The sequence below is a fragment of the Bufo gargarizans genome, chromosome 2, assembly GCF_014858855.1.
Source record: "Bufo gargarizans isolate SCDJY-AF-19 chromosome 2, ASM1485885v1, whole genome shotgun sequence".
NCBI classification, from domain to species: domain Eukaryota; kingdom Metazoa; phylum Chordata; class Amphibia; order Anura; family Bufonidae; genus Bufo; species Bufo gargarizans.
The window spans coordinates 432,904,544-432,919,954 of NC_058081.1; the positions used below are offsets into that span (position 1 = coordinate 432,904,544).

Consider the following 15,411-nt stretch of genomic DNA (forward strand, 5'->3'; position numbering starts at 1 on the left):
GGCCTTTAGTAACTCAGAACCCCTGGGTACTTCAGACGGTTCGAGAGGGGTACAAGATAGAGTTCCGTCATCCTCCCCCTCAGAGATTCTGTGTTACCACTCCCCAGTCTCCGTCTCTAAAGAACCAGATGGTTCAGGACTTGGAGAAACTTTGCGCAATGGAAGCAATAGTTCCTGTTCCAAGACCCCAACAGGGCAGAGGCCACTACTCCAAACTGTTCTGGGTAAAAAAACCAGACGGTTCACTAAGAACTATCATAAACCTGAAGTTCCTGAACAATTGGATCCAATATTTCAGATTCAAGATGGAGTCAATACGTTCAACGGTTCCACTGATTCCAGCAGGGGCATTGATGTGCACCATCGATCTCAAAGATGCCTACTATCATGTCCCCATTCATCCAAGCCATCATCAGTTCCTCAGGTTCGCGGTGACGTTAGATGGCATAGTGCATCACTTCCAGTTCCAATGTCTTCCATTTGGGATTTCAAGTGCCCCACGCATCTTTACGAAACTAATAGTAGAGATAATGGCGTTCCTGAGACAACAGGGAATAACAATAGTCCCGTACTTAGACGACTTCCTCCTGACAGCATCCTCAGAGGTCCTTCTGCGGAACCATCTGCAGACGACGTTACGGGTTCTACAGGACTTAGGCTGGATTATCAACCTAGAGAAATCAGATCTTTGCATGAGCGAAAGGAAGATCTTTCTAGGCACCCTTCTGGACTCCCAGAGACAGATGTCCTTCCTTCCAGGTTCAAAACGCGACGCTTTCATAGAAGAAATATCCTCCTTCCAAAGGAAAAACCTCTGCTCCATCAGAGAGGCTATGCGGATACTAGGCCTGATGACATCCTGTATTCAGATGGTCCAGTGGGCCCAGATCCACTCAAGGCCACTTCAGGGTCTAGTCCTCACCAAGTGGGACAAAGACCAGAGGTCTCTAGACAGGAAGATCAGGATCCCAATGTCCATAAAGGAGTCCTTGAACTGGTGGATAACTCCCGACAACCTACAGAGAGGGGTTCACTGGTTGAGAAGACCTTGTTTGACGGTGGTGACCGATGCCAGCATGACCGGCTGGGGTTCACACATAGAAGATCATCTCTTTCAGGGTTTATGGTCCCTGGCAGAGAGTCAGCGCTCCTCAAACGTAAGAGAATTAATGGCGGTACTAAGGTCTCTCCAAGCAGCAGAACTTCTCTTAAAAGGGAACCACGTTCAAGTTCTGTCAGACAATATAACTACAGTCTGCTATATAAGGCATCAAGGGGGAACTCAGAACCCAGGCCTTCAGGAGGTCGCAGAAAAAATCTTCCTTTGGGCACAGGAAAATATCCTATCTATCTCAGCCCTCCATATCAGAGGGAAGGACAATGTTACAGCAGACTACCTGAGCAGAAGAAGATTCCATCCGGGAGAATGGATGCTGAACAGGCAAGTCTTTCACCAGATCTGCAGGAAATGGGGGTACCCCCAGGTGGATCTCCTAGCCTCCAAGGAAAACGCCCAGGCGTCTCAGTTCTTTTCCCTAGATCCCAGCGGGGATCCTCTGGGGATAGATGCCATGTCAAAATCATGGGACATGGATCTAGCTTACGCCTTCCCGCCAATCCCGCTTATCCCGGCCACCTTGAGGAAGATCAGCGAGAGCTCGGGGAAGTTCATTTTCATAGGCCCAGCCTGGCCGAAGAGGAGCTGGTATCCCCTGTTAGACAGGCTAAAGGTAGAAGAACCAATATCCCTCCCTCTGCAGCCGGACCTCCTCACTCAGGGGTCCCTTCCCCACCCGGATCTGGAAAAGTGGAATCTGAAAGCCTGGATCCTGAAAGGAGAATGCTGAGCAGGCAGGGCTTGTCACATGCTGTAATCTCCACACTACAAAAAAGTAGGAAACCAGTTACAAATGCTATATATAGGAAGATCTGGAACAGATTTAATTCCTGGTTGGCTGATATACATCCAGATCAACTCCTTCCATCGCGCAGATTCTTGACTTCCTACAGAGAGGCTTTGATCTAGGGCTACGCCCTAGCACGATCAAGGTGCAGATATCTGCCTTATCATTCTTCCTGGACTACCCACTAGCAGAACATCGTTGGATAAAGAGGTTCGTAAAGGCTATATCCAGACTAAAACCCACTCTGAGACAGACTGTTCCTCCTTGGGACTTATCTATAGTTCTAGATGCCCTCTGTAAGATGCCCTTTGAACCCTTGGACACCATTCCATTAAAATTGCTCTCCTGGAAGACGGCCTTCTTGGTAGCCATCACTTCAGCACGCAGAATTGGTGAACTTCAGGCCTTATCCATGAAGGAACCTTTCTTAAGAGTCTGCCCGGATCGAATAATTCTTCAGTTAGACCCAGCGTTCCTCCCTAAAGTCGTCTCTACTTTCCATAGGGAACAAGAAATATTCTTACCTTCTTTTTACGCCTCTCCTAGAGATCCGGAAGAGGAGAAATTCCATTGCCTGGACGTCCGTCGGGCAGTCCTTGAATACCTTCGCCGAACAGATCCTGATAGGAAGGACTCAAACCTCTTTGTACAATTTGGTAGAGCAGGAAGAGGGAAGAAAGTGACTAGAAGGACTCTGACACAGTGGATCAAGTCAACAATTGTGGAAGCATATCGTCTTCAGGATAGTCCCTGTCCTATCTCTATCAGAGCACATTCTACTAGGGCTGTCGCAGCTTCCTGGGCGGAGAAGGCGAACGCCTCTATAGATCAGATTTGTCAGGCAGCCACCTGGACAAGTTATAACACCTTTTGTAAACATTACAGGTTGAACCTACCGTCCAATCGTCAGCTTTCCTTTGGGCGTAAGGTTCTACAGGCTGTGGTCCCTCCCTGATGGCTAAGTTGGTAACTCTCCCATGTGCTGTCATGGAGGACGTCCTGGAAATCGGTATTTAGTCTTACCGGTAACGTTCTTTCCAGGAGTCCAACATGACAGCACTACTAATTCCCTCCCTATTATGTGATTCAGTGTGATGTTAACATTGCTTATCATATTAGTAATAAAATTGTGTTGCATCCATCCGGTGTAGTAATTTAGAAGACACTGGAGATTGGAGGGATGGGGGGGGCTTTTAATCTGTTTCACTTCCTGTCCCAACAGTGATTGGATTAGACATCCTCCCATGTGCTGTCATGTTGGACTCCTGGAAAGAACGTTACCGGTAAGACTAACTACCGATTTTTTTACTTTATGATCTGTAGAGGTTATGAGTACTATTTTGAGGCACATAACATTTTTGATCATTTATTCTATTTTTTGAGGGATGGAATGAGCATGAAAAAAAGGCAACTATGGTATTGTTTTTTCTTTTTATGGTGTTCATTATACTGGATAAATTGTACATTTGTTTTATAGTGAAGTTACTAATTATGTGTAATTTTGTTTTTATATTTTTGGACACAGCATTTTATAATGAGAAATGGGCCTCTTGCATAAAAAACAAAACAAAAAAAACAAACATAAAAACCATGTCAGTATAAATAAATTCACTAATATCTTTGATTAGCTACATATGCATTTTTATTTTATTTTATTTATTTTTTTAGGTTAATGACTGCTTCAAATTTAGATGGCCGCTGTCTATGGTCACTGTAAAGCTACTTTCACACTAGCGTTAATATTTTCCGGTATTGAGTTCCGTCATAGGGTCTCAATATCAGAAAAAAACGCTTCCGTTTTGTCCTCATTCATTGACAATGGGGACAAAACGTAACTGAACAGAACGGAATGCTTCAAAATGCATTCTGTTCTCATACCAGAGAGCAAACTGCGTCATGACCCACAATGCAATTCAATGGGGACGGTTTTCTCTGACACAATAGAAAACGGATCTGTCCCCCATTGACTTTCATTGGAGTTCCGGATCTGTCCCCCATTGACTTTCATTGGAGTTCATGACGGATCCGTCTTGGATATGTTAAAGATGCAGATGGTTGTATTATCAGTAACGGAAGTGTTCTTGCTGATCCAGTAAAACCGCTAGTGTGAAAGTAGCCTTAGAAATTCCTCCTAGAACGTAACTAGGACAGGTTATGTGCTACTGGAGACCTGTGCGTATCTCAGGAGGCCCGCAGCACTGTAGCTTGCTCGAGGCTACAGCATTAGCAGCTGATGGTGGAGCACACTTATCTCAGGCGGGATTATAGTGAAAGATCAAACCAGATTACATCATTCACAAATGTGGATGGCCAAGGTACAAACACACACATTATAGATTGGACCTTTGTGTATATATAGGAGTTTACTGAAGTTGTAGTTCTGATCCCCTCGCTGCTCAGAAGCTATGCATGTCTATTGATTAATAAAAGATGTTGCCAACAGGAACGACGGTACTGAATTTGGAGGCTCGGTATATCAGAAAGTGAATGATAAACTGGAAACTGCCATAAACTTGGCATGGACAGCAGGAAACAGCAACACGCGCTTCGGAATAGCAGCCAAATATCAAATAGACTCTGATGCTTCATTCTCTGTAAGTATGCATTGCAGTGTGTGTACTGTATAGCTGCCTCATCGTACTGCCAAGATTGGGATTGAGGGATCATTAGAACAGATGCAGGAGCTTCTAGGATATGGGCCCCTCTCCTAACTTGGGGCCATCCACCACATTTTAAGCTATATTACTGAAAATTATTGCTTACATATCTCGCGTCTGTATTTAGACACCATAACACCGTTACAAATGATATGTCTGCTCTCCTGGCAAGTTTTAGTAAATGCATGCATTCCCCATGAAATAACACTGGAGCATATTTTCTTAGAACTCATTGTTGTGCTGTTCCTCTGGTATTCCTCTTAGAAATGTATGAACAAATGGACAACTGTCTGTCACCATTTCCCTTCTCACAGAGGTGTTTCCTTACATATTGGGCTTACATGGGTCCTTATATACTAGCTGGCTGCATCACACATCCTGTTGACGGGGGGAATGGTAGCACCCGGTTGTCAATTACGCCCAGGTTACACAAAGCCTTTCTGTGTGCTTTCATATACTGTTCAAATAATGTCTTTTGGGTATAGAGCTGAGGACATGGGTTTCTAGATAGCCACTAACACATCCGCAATACCCAGTCCCCATAGCTCTGTGTGCTTTTATTGTGTAAAAAAAAACCTGATTTGATACATATGAAAATTAACCTTAGATGAGTCCTGTCCCTGAGATGAGTCAGGGACAGGACACATATGTACTAAATAGTTTTTTTTATACACAAAAAAAGCACACAGAGCTATGGGGACTGGGTATTGCGGATGTGCTAGCGGGCATGTCCTCAGCTCTATACCCAAAATCCTGGTGACAGGTTCCCCTTTAAAATGGACAGGGTGATATTTAGTTAAAATAAACTCTAAACCTTATTTAAAAATAGGTGGAAAAGCTTGATTTGACAAATCTATCAGTCAGTCCTTGACGCTGGCTGGTTGGCCCCCATCTACATATTACAGATACAGAACCATACATCTACCGGCCAGAATGGCACAAAAGCAGCACAGCTTTGATTGCCGGGCCTCTGTATATACAGCGGCCTGTCACCCATAGTGTAGTGAGGCTGGGAGGGCTCTCCTCATGGACTTGGCTGTATTCTTTTCCATTCAGAATGCATTAGGGCAAAGCCGATCCATTTTGGACCGCTTGTGAGAGCCCATGACGGATCTCACAAGCGGAAAACCAAAACACCATTGTGAAAGTAGCCTTACATACACAGCATGCGCGTACACACACACACACACAGTCTTCAGATCCTTTTACTTTTCTCACATTTTGTTATGTTACAGGCTTGTGCTAAAGGTTTGCATACCCGATTTGGGGATTTTCTATCATTTTCTGCAGATCTGCTCAAACTTTGTCAAGTTAGATGGGGAGTGTCGGTGGACAGCCATTTTCAGGTCTCTCCAAAGATGTGTGATTGGGTTCAAGTGAGAGCTCTGTCTGGGCCACACAAGGATATTCAGAGTTGTCCCTAAGCTGCTCCTGTGTTGTCTTGGCTGTGTGCTTAGGGTAGTTGCCTTGTTGGAAGGTGAACTTTTGGCCCAGTCTGCAGTCCAGAGCACTCTGGATCAGGTTTTCATTCATCTCTGTAATTTGCACCAGTCAGCTTTCTCTCAACCCTGACCACTTTCTCTGTCCCAGCCACTGAAAACCGCCCACAACATGATTGTGCCACCACCATACCTCACAGTAGGGATGGTATTGGGCAGGCGATGAGCAGTGCCTGGTTTCCCCCAGACATGATGCTTAGAATTGGAGCTAAAAGGTTCAGTCTTTCTTTTAACAGACCAGAGAATCCTGTCTGAACGTCCTTTAGGTGCCTTTTGCAAACTTTCATGTGTCTATCATGCCTCATTCACACATCAGTGTTTTGGTCAGTGATTTCCATCAGTGATTGTGAGCCAAAACCCAGACTGGAGCCTACACAGATATAAGATATAAGGTTTTGGCTTACAATCACTGATGGAATTCACTGACCAAAACACTGATGTGTGAACGAGGCTTTACTGAGGAGAGTCTTCTTTCTGGCCACACTGCCATAAAGCCCAGATTGGTGGAGTTCTGTAGTGATGGATGACTTTCTGGAAGTTTCTCCCATCTGCACATAGGATTGCTGGAGCTCAGCCGGAGTGACCACTGCATTCTTGATCACCTCTCTTACCAAGGCTCTTCTCCCCCATTACTTAGTTTAATGAAGCTGCCAGCTCTAGGAAGAGTTCTGGTTATTCCAAACTTCTTCCATTTAAGATTTATGGAGCCTACTGTGCACTTGGGAACTTTCAGCGCAAAATTTTTCTGTACCTTTTTCTAGAGATGTACCTCCACAGGTAGGTCTTTCTCCTCATGGCTCGGTTTTTGCTCTGATATGCATTGTCAGCTGTGAGACCTTATATATATGGGGGGGGGGTGTCTTTCCTAATCATGTCCAGTCAACTGAATTTACCACAGGTGGACTTCAACCAAGGTGCAGAAACATCTCAAATATGGTCAAAAGAAAAGGAAGGCTGAATTTCAAGTGTCATAGCAAAGAATCTGAATTCTTATGTCCACACACAATTTTAGTTTTTCCCTTTTAATACATTTGCAAACACTTCTAAAATTCTGTTTTCACCTTCTCATTATGTGGTACTGAGTTCAGATTCATGGGAAAAACTTGATTTTTCTTATGTTTTTTTTAGCACAAGGCCACAACATAGCAACATGTCAAAAAAGTGAAAAGGTCTGATGCCTTTCTAAATGTATTGTATATCATATATACACTCATATACACTGATGCATGGTAGAAACCCCATGTGTTTCCAAGATGGATACTTAGGAAACATACATACTATATAAACTCTTGTATACATGGCACGTTCACATATCATATATACTTTCATATATGTACCATATACACTGTGCCTGGGAAACATATTGTTATTGGAAAGTGTGGATGGGCTTTGACAAAATCCTATTCAATATGCGGTGACCAAGATCAGTACCAAGACCGGTAAAGTAATTAATTAATATTTTTTCAGTACCAGGGTTATGATTTACCATCAGCATAAATCAGTAGTGGAGATAGTTGCTCATATCTCACTATGCTAATACAGTGTCCCTTTATCGGTGTGAATCTAATATGCACATTATACATCTGTCTCATTATTGCATGAAGTGTTTCATTTGAATTGGTTAGTATTAATAATTAAGTAATGATTTCTTACAGGCGAAAGTGAATAACTCAAGTCTGATTGGATTAGGATATACTCAGACTCTTAAGCCAGGTAAAGATTCCACTACTACTGTATCATCTATTATCCTGCTAATTTTTTTCAATGTCTTTTTATTAGTTTTATAACAGTATAACAGTATTGAGTAGGCAAAGTCAATGTTTAAAGGGCCGCAGGGTAGCAAAAGTGATTAAGGAGATCAATGGAGGTTATCATGCCTGTTTGTAGCTCAATGGTAAACTAAAAGGTAATGCAAACGATAGCAAGTCCATTAGTGACAACAACATAGGGAGATTGATTCTAGAAAAAAGTTTGTCGCAGATCTGGGATAGGTCTATGGGGGTATGCGTAAAGACCCTTTTACATGGCCCGAGCATGCGATTATCGAAAAGAAAGCATTCCTTCCTGACAATCACCCACTCGATGTGTGGAGGAGACCACTGCTATTAAATGCAGCAATCTCCTCCACAGTAAGGGGAGGAGTGATCACGAATACCATTGCTCGTGCCCCTACAGAATCATTATTTGTCGGCAGCAGTGTGCTTTTTAGGGCTCTTTCACACGAGCAGATGCCGTGCGGGTAATCCGCTGCGTGAAAGTGCTAAGCCCCGCTCTGAACAGCAGAGACACGGAGCATTAACATGATTGATACTGCTCCGTGCCTCTCTGTGATCTCTTTACTACAAAATCACAGTGAGATAAAGTTGTCACTGTGGTTTGTAGTAAAAAGGTCACAGAGAGGCACGGAGCAGTATACAATCATGTTAATGCTCCGTGTCTCTGCTGTCTAGAGCGGGGCTTGGCACTCTCTCGCAGCGGATTACCCGCATGGCATCCGCTCGTGTGAAACAGCCCTTAGCACAATCTGCTGTCGGCAAACTAAGATTTAGGTGACTGCACGGACTCATTAGCGATCATCTGCCCAAACATTGGGCAGTGTAAAGGGGCTCAAGTTGCACAGCAATAGATAGACTTAGAACTATAGAAAATTGTGTATAGGTAACTGTTTGGAGTTGGGTACTAGGGAGGACAGGTAGGAAATATGATTACGATTGGGAGTTTGTTATACACAGGGTAGGGGGTAACTGTTAGATCAGTGGGGTATGACCGCTGGGACTCCCTCTGATCACAAGCTCAAGGTGCCCATGAGAACAGGGTAAACATGTCCTCTGTTTGAATGATCAGTGTTGAAGCATACGCACTACTCATTCAGATCACAGTGCTCCATTTAGAGTCTGTGAGATTGCTGGAAATAGGTGATCACTCCATTAAAAGGTGGGATGCTTATCTCGTGATCAGTGGAGGTTGTAGCAGTCTGACTCCCACCGGTCTAACCGTTATCTCCTGTCCAGTGGATAGGGGATAACGTGTTCTATTTAAATGGGTATTTCACTTCGGTTTTCCAGGCATCTGATATTGATGACCTATCATCAGGGTAGGTAATTAATATCCTGTCGGTGACTGTCCGACACCCTGTATCCCCTCCAGCAGTGGAACTAGCACTTTGAATGGAACAGGAAGCACAGCTCCATTAAGTGTAGTGACTGTGCTGGGTTACTGCAGCTCAGCTCTCATTCACTTCAATGGTAACTGAGCTGTAGTAACCCAGCACAACCTCTATAGTTTGAATGGCGCTGTGTTCCATTCTAAGCCCTAGTTCCAGAGCCGTAGACTGCAGGGAACAGTTGATCAATGGGCTACAGGATGTCAGACCCTCACTGACTAGATATTAATGACCTTTTCTGAGGATAGGCTAAAGTACCACAGCACTCATATAATTCTTGCTCATTCAAATGTGTTTTAGGGTCCATTCACGCAAAACACCAGGCCAGCACCCCAATAGAAATGTTTATTCTTGTCCGCAGCTGCGGACAAGAATAGGACATGTTCTATTTTTTTTGCGGTGCAGATGCGGACAGCTGTCCGCATCTTTTCCGTCTCTATTGAAAATAAATGGGTCCGCACCCGTTCTGCATAATTGCGAAACGGATCCGGACCCAAAGTACGGATGTCTGAATGGAGCCTAATTAGAAGATGAATATCCAGTGTGGTTCAGATATATAATGCATGCAAATTAACAGCCACTTATAATTGGACGTTTCGGTCATATAGAGACCTTTTTTAGCTCTGGATCTGGGGCTGTAGATATCACTATATCACTGTAGATATGATCACTGGACAACACTGGATATTCATGTCGTCATTAAACATGTTTGAGCAATTGAGTGCTGTGGTCCTTTATCCTATAGCTATCGGCTGTGCAAGCCCTCCACAGGCACTTTTAGAAGACTATCCTGAGAAAAAGTCATCGATATCAGGAGTCTGGAAACCCCTTTAACTTTGCTGTAGGCTTTGTTTTATTTTTATATACATATAAAAGTATATTTAAATAATCATATAATGGATGAATAAAATTGAAAGGTGAGTCTTTACTTCCTGTTGTCACTTTCATGAAAGTAGTAACCACTGCAACAAAACAAATATAATTACTAAACTTTGGATTGTGCTCCAACCTCTGGCTTAGGCCGCATGCACACGACCGTGATGTGTTTTGCGGTCTGCAAATCGCGGATCCGCAAAACACGGATGGCGTCCGTGCTCGTTCTGCAATTTGCGGAACGGCACGGACAGCCTTTACATATAACTGCCTATTCTTGTCTGCAAAGCATGGACAAGAATAAGACATGTTATATTTTTTTTGCAGGTTTTGCAGGGCCACAGAACGGAGCAACAGATGCGGACAGCACACAGAGTGCTGTCCGCATCTTTTGCGGCCCCGTTGAAGTGAAGTTTTGGTCCGCATCCGAGCCGCCGTTCTGGCGGCTTGGATGCGGACCAAAACAACGGCCGTGTGCATGAGGCCTTAGGCTACTTTCACACCAGTGTGTTTGCTGGATCCATCATGGATCAGAAAAATGCTTCCGTTCTGATAATACACCCACCTGCATCCCTTATGAACGGATCCAGTTGTATTATCTTTAATATTGCCAAGATGAATCAGTCATGAACAACATTGAAAGTCAATAGCGGACGGATCCGTTTTCTATTGTGTCAGCGAAAACTGATCCGTCCCCATTTACTTACATTGTGAGTTATGACTGATCCGTCTTGCGCCGCACCATATCGCGGACAGAAAAACTCTGCTTGCAGCTTTATTCTATCTGCGATGGGGACACAACCAAACGGAACTGAATGCATTTTGGTGCACTCCATTTCGTTCAGTTCAGTTTTGTCCCCATTGACAATGAATAGGGACAAAACAGAAGCGTTTTCCCCCCACTACTGAGATCCTATAAAGGAATCTCAATTGCGGAAAGGGAAAGTCCAAGTGTGAAAGTAGCCTTACTGGTGTATGGCCATTTTTATGTTTTAGGTAGAGATCCAGCTAGCTGTTAAAACCTTTAGATTAGTTGTCAAATTGTATTTTTCCAGCTCATCCCTCATGACGGCACAACAGGAGGTTGTTCCCCTTTGACCTTCTTGCAACAGGAAACAGATAGGTTAAAAGGTCCCTCCCACCTCCACCCACCAGTGTTCTTCCTAACACTACAGGGGATAGACGCAGAGAGGTTCCCTGCTCTAGGGTTGAAGAGATTCTACAAGAACTTTTAGGGCCTAAGCCTGGGACTAGGAACGGGGGGTGTCCGGCCTCTCCTTCCAGGTCTTGAATAGCTATGCTAACACCTCTCGGGGTAGAGGTCCCTTAGCAGCCCAGAACCCACCTGGCAGAGTCCGAGCCTATAGGTGGGTTCTCTGATGGCCTGGGTTAGATCGTTGAGTTCATCCTCATCCTTCCTACCCTACAAGTGGCCGTGCCAGTACCTCTTATGTAGAGGTCCCCTGGCTTGCTCCTAACACTGATGTAGTGGGAAATGCAACTGGTGGTTACCTCACTATGGACGACTATGGGTTCATGGAGCTTAGATCCGCTGTTCCTTAATTGAGTTCAGCAGGATCGCTCCTCAGTGCGTGTGAAACAGTCAGCAGCTGGAATGGGGCCTTTTCTTTTCTTCTTACCAACGCTTTGTATGCAAGTGTTGGTAGAAGCTGCATGACATATTGGTGCTTGCTTTGGCAGCACATACTCCAAGATTGGTAAGTAAACCATGCAAACTATTTGTCAGGTAAGTAAAACATGCATGTGTTTAACCAGCTGGATTGCCTCAACAGTTCTAATTACTTTAATTGAGAATCTGTGTGTGGATCTAAATCGGAACTCAGGTGATAGTAGCATCACCTGTTTCTTTAATGAGGACTGAATGTGGATTAAAAAATTAAGGCTGCATTCAATTGACAAGGTCGCAGACTTAAATCTTTCAGGTCTACAATCCTGGCTTAGTTATGTCTAACTTGATTCCTTTATCTAGGAAAAATGTATACTGTGCCTGGCATGCTGCCTCATGGCCTCTGTGCCTGGCGTGCTCGCCTCATGGCCTCTGTGCCTGGCGTGCGCGCCTCATGGCCTCTGTGCCTGGCGTGCGCGCCTCATGGCCTCTGTGCCTGGCGTGCGCGCCTCATGGCCTGAAATTTAGTAAAGATCCTACCTAGACCTGTTATAATATCTATGGCAATGAATTGGTATATCTACCTCAAGACAAGTGATTTTCAGTAAATGTCAACTTATGCTCAACTAAACTCTTCTCTGTTATTCTATCTATTTGCACCTAAGGGTGCTGATTTCACAAACATTAGGGCCCCTTCCTTCATTGCACCTAATACCCATACCCCCAAGGGCACCTCTGTCGCCTCCGGGAAGGAGACTCCCCTCGCTGCACGCCAACCCAGGGAGCTACAAAAAGGCAATAGAGACTATGCATTCCTCTGTCCACATTCACGCTTACAGCCATGCTCACACATATAAGCTGCAGCTATGTACGCTGCACAGGTCCTGTAACCTTTTGCCACTTCTCAGTCCCTGTGTCTACTGACTATTGCCATGTAAAGCTCTTGTGAAACCCTTAAGGCTGTCTCTGACCTAGAAGCTATGCAGGTAGGTGGGTTCTCGGTTGGCCTGGTTTCGTCGGGAGGATTCTTTCTCCTTTCTTCTCCCTTGAGTTCATACCAACACATCCTGGTACGGGATCCCAAGCTTGTCCTGGACCGGTGTGAAGTTAATGGTACAGTTTGGTTACCTCATGGTTGATGTCCATGCCTGCCGTGTGCCAGTGCTGTTAGCTTGGCTCAGTTTCTTACGTATACCTTGTAGACATTCTGGAGTTAGTTGTTTATCAGATTATAACAATTAATCTCTTGGTAATGAACTGCAATGGGGGTCTACAGTAAACTTTTACTCGGTGTAGTGGTTATATATAACTTTATCTGGTTTTAGAGCAAGTCGCTTTTACGCAATGATACTTACCATATAGACTAGGCTTAGAGGAAGAATGAATTGTCTTATTAGACCTCGGCCATAAAAAGGATGCACTTTACCTCTAAGTATTTAAGTCTATATAAACAGTGGTAGGTCTGTTGATCAAGGATGCAGATAAAGTGACATTTCAGATTTACGACTGGATTCACAAACTCTGTCATCAAGATTTAGTTTACTGGCAGAGTCAAAAAGTTTCTGTCTCGGGTTTATTCCTAATTCTATGAATTTGTATTTTTTATCTAATGACAAATATCTGAGATAAGTTGTCCTCAGACTTGGTCCCCCCTAAATTATAATTTGGTACGTCTCCTGTTGTGCTATCATGAGCGATGAGCTGGAAAATAGGAATTAGACTTACCGGTAATTTCCTTTTCCAGAGATTCCCTCATGACAGGCACCCTGTACATTCCCTCCCTTACTAACTACTATGTAAATATTGCATATAAGATATTCTGATGCTTTTAATAAATTGGTTGCATCCATCCTGGTGTAATAATCTGGAAAAACACTGGTGGGTGGAAGTGGGAGGGACCTTTTAACCTGTTTCCTGTCCCAAGAAGGTCAAAGGGAAACAACCTCCTGTTGTGCTGTCATGAGGGAATCTCTGGAAACCGAATTTCCGGTAAGTCTAATTCCTATTTTCTCATGACTTTGTTGGGCCTGAATGTAATGTCAGGGTATTTAATAGAATGAGAAGTAAGAAAGAAAAGAAAGCAAGGGGGCCACATGGGTGAATGATTGGGAATAAAACACGCTCGTTGATTACATGACAAACCAACAAACACTGGTTTGTCGGGTGTTCACATCACTATGCGGCACCAAAAATAATCATGTCAGCAAGACAACATCCTTTTATAAACGGGATGTGCATCCACCAAATAAAAACTGATTGGTAACACAATAGTTTGTTCCCAATCATACATTCGGATTCCAAACTTAACTGCCAGTCAACATGCTCTTATCCTGGATCAGCACTCTTTACCAGGTAGAATATCAGCCCTTTTAAAAGGACCCTAAGAAAGATCTTGGAGCTAAGGAATAACATTTTTTTTATTTTTATTTTTTATAGGTATCAAATTAACACTATCCACATTGCTCGATGGCAAGAACATCAATGCAGGAGGCCACAAACTAGGCCTGGGACTAGAATTTGAAGCATAATGGATCTCCGCACCAAATTGTCTGATGTTCTGCAGCATAGATATCCTAAGAATCTAGTGTACCTTTGTAATGTCCTGTGTCCTGGATGCAAACAACCTTCTATGTCAATGACAAGTGTTTTGATGGGAAAATGAGAATCACTATGCTTTCAAGTGTTATTGCTGAGGGAATGCCAGATTAAGAAATACAGTTTAGGGATTTTGCTACTCCAGGATAAGTTTGAAATACTTCACAGCTGCTTATTTCTACCATGCTTGTTAGACTGGAAGGTGTCATTTGCCTTTTTTACCAGAGTAGTTATAAAATTCTAATGAGAAATACAATTCTATATTTTACATTATTCAGCATAGCATTGTGAGGACCCTACACTGAAAAAAGGGATATTAAGTACACAATGAGGAACACGTATTTCATGGACTGTTCTAGTCTTATGACAGTTGTCTGACATTATAAATGTTGTCCATAGACCATCTTAAGGTATTTTTGTGTCTTAAAATTTTGCACCTTGTAATTCCCTTCGCTGACACACTACAGGAAAGCTTGATAGAGCCATATGCAAGGGAAGAGACATTGTTCCTCAAGTTCTAACAGTGACGTCATGTGTTACCACGTTTCGCTAAAAGACTGATTTTATTTCCTGCACCATTTTTACATTTTAGTTTTTTAGCAGCCAATCCATGGTGTCTTCCATTTTGTGAAACTAGACTGCCCCTTATATGCTGTATGCAACATCCACTCCAATAAATCCCAAATATGACTCTGTGATGTGTATTTTTTTTATAGTGCAGATAAATGCAGTGTGTTCAGTCCTCTCTGGCATTAGCCCTTTTAGGCTAGAGGCTGACAATAGTGTGTATTGCTGGGGTTACTGACAGAAAAATGTATTTAGCCTCCAGTAATATCTTGTAAATTAATGGTTTTGGCATTCTACCCATAACTTTCTGTTTCGAGATAAACTGTGGTAGGTGACAACTAAACAGATGAATTATCTCTGTAGTATCTTTTTTAGCATATGCAACTACCATAACATTTAGTAAATTAATTCTTAGAGGACCATGCAATTAAATTTTTTTCTTTTTTTTACGCCGTTCACTATGCGGTAAAATTGACCTATTACCTTCATTCTCCAGGTAAGTATGATTACAACAATACCACACTTG

General features: G+C 43.3%; 1 protein-coding gene across 2 annotated transcripts in view; it reads left to right on the plus strand.

Moving 5' to 3' along the window:
- The window catches only part of VDAC1 (voltage dependent anion channel 1), a 54,893-nt gene extending 39,880 nt beyond the window's left edge, over window positions 1-15,013 (plus strand). For both annotated transcript variants that reach the window (XM_044280937.1, XM_044280938.1), the window contains exons 7-9: window positions 4,348-4,498; window positions 7,716-7,773; window positions 14,160-15,013. In XM_044280937.1, coding sequence (XP_044136872.1) covers window positions 4,348-4,498; window positions 7,716-7,773; window positions 14,160-14,251 — 301 coding nt within the window. In that variant the 3' untranslated portion in view covers window positions 14,252-15,013. The remainder of the gene's footprint in view (window positions 1-4,347; window positions 4,499-7,715; window positions 7,774-14,159) is intronic.
- The last annotated feature ends 398 nt before the right edge of the window (window positions 15,014-15,411 follow it).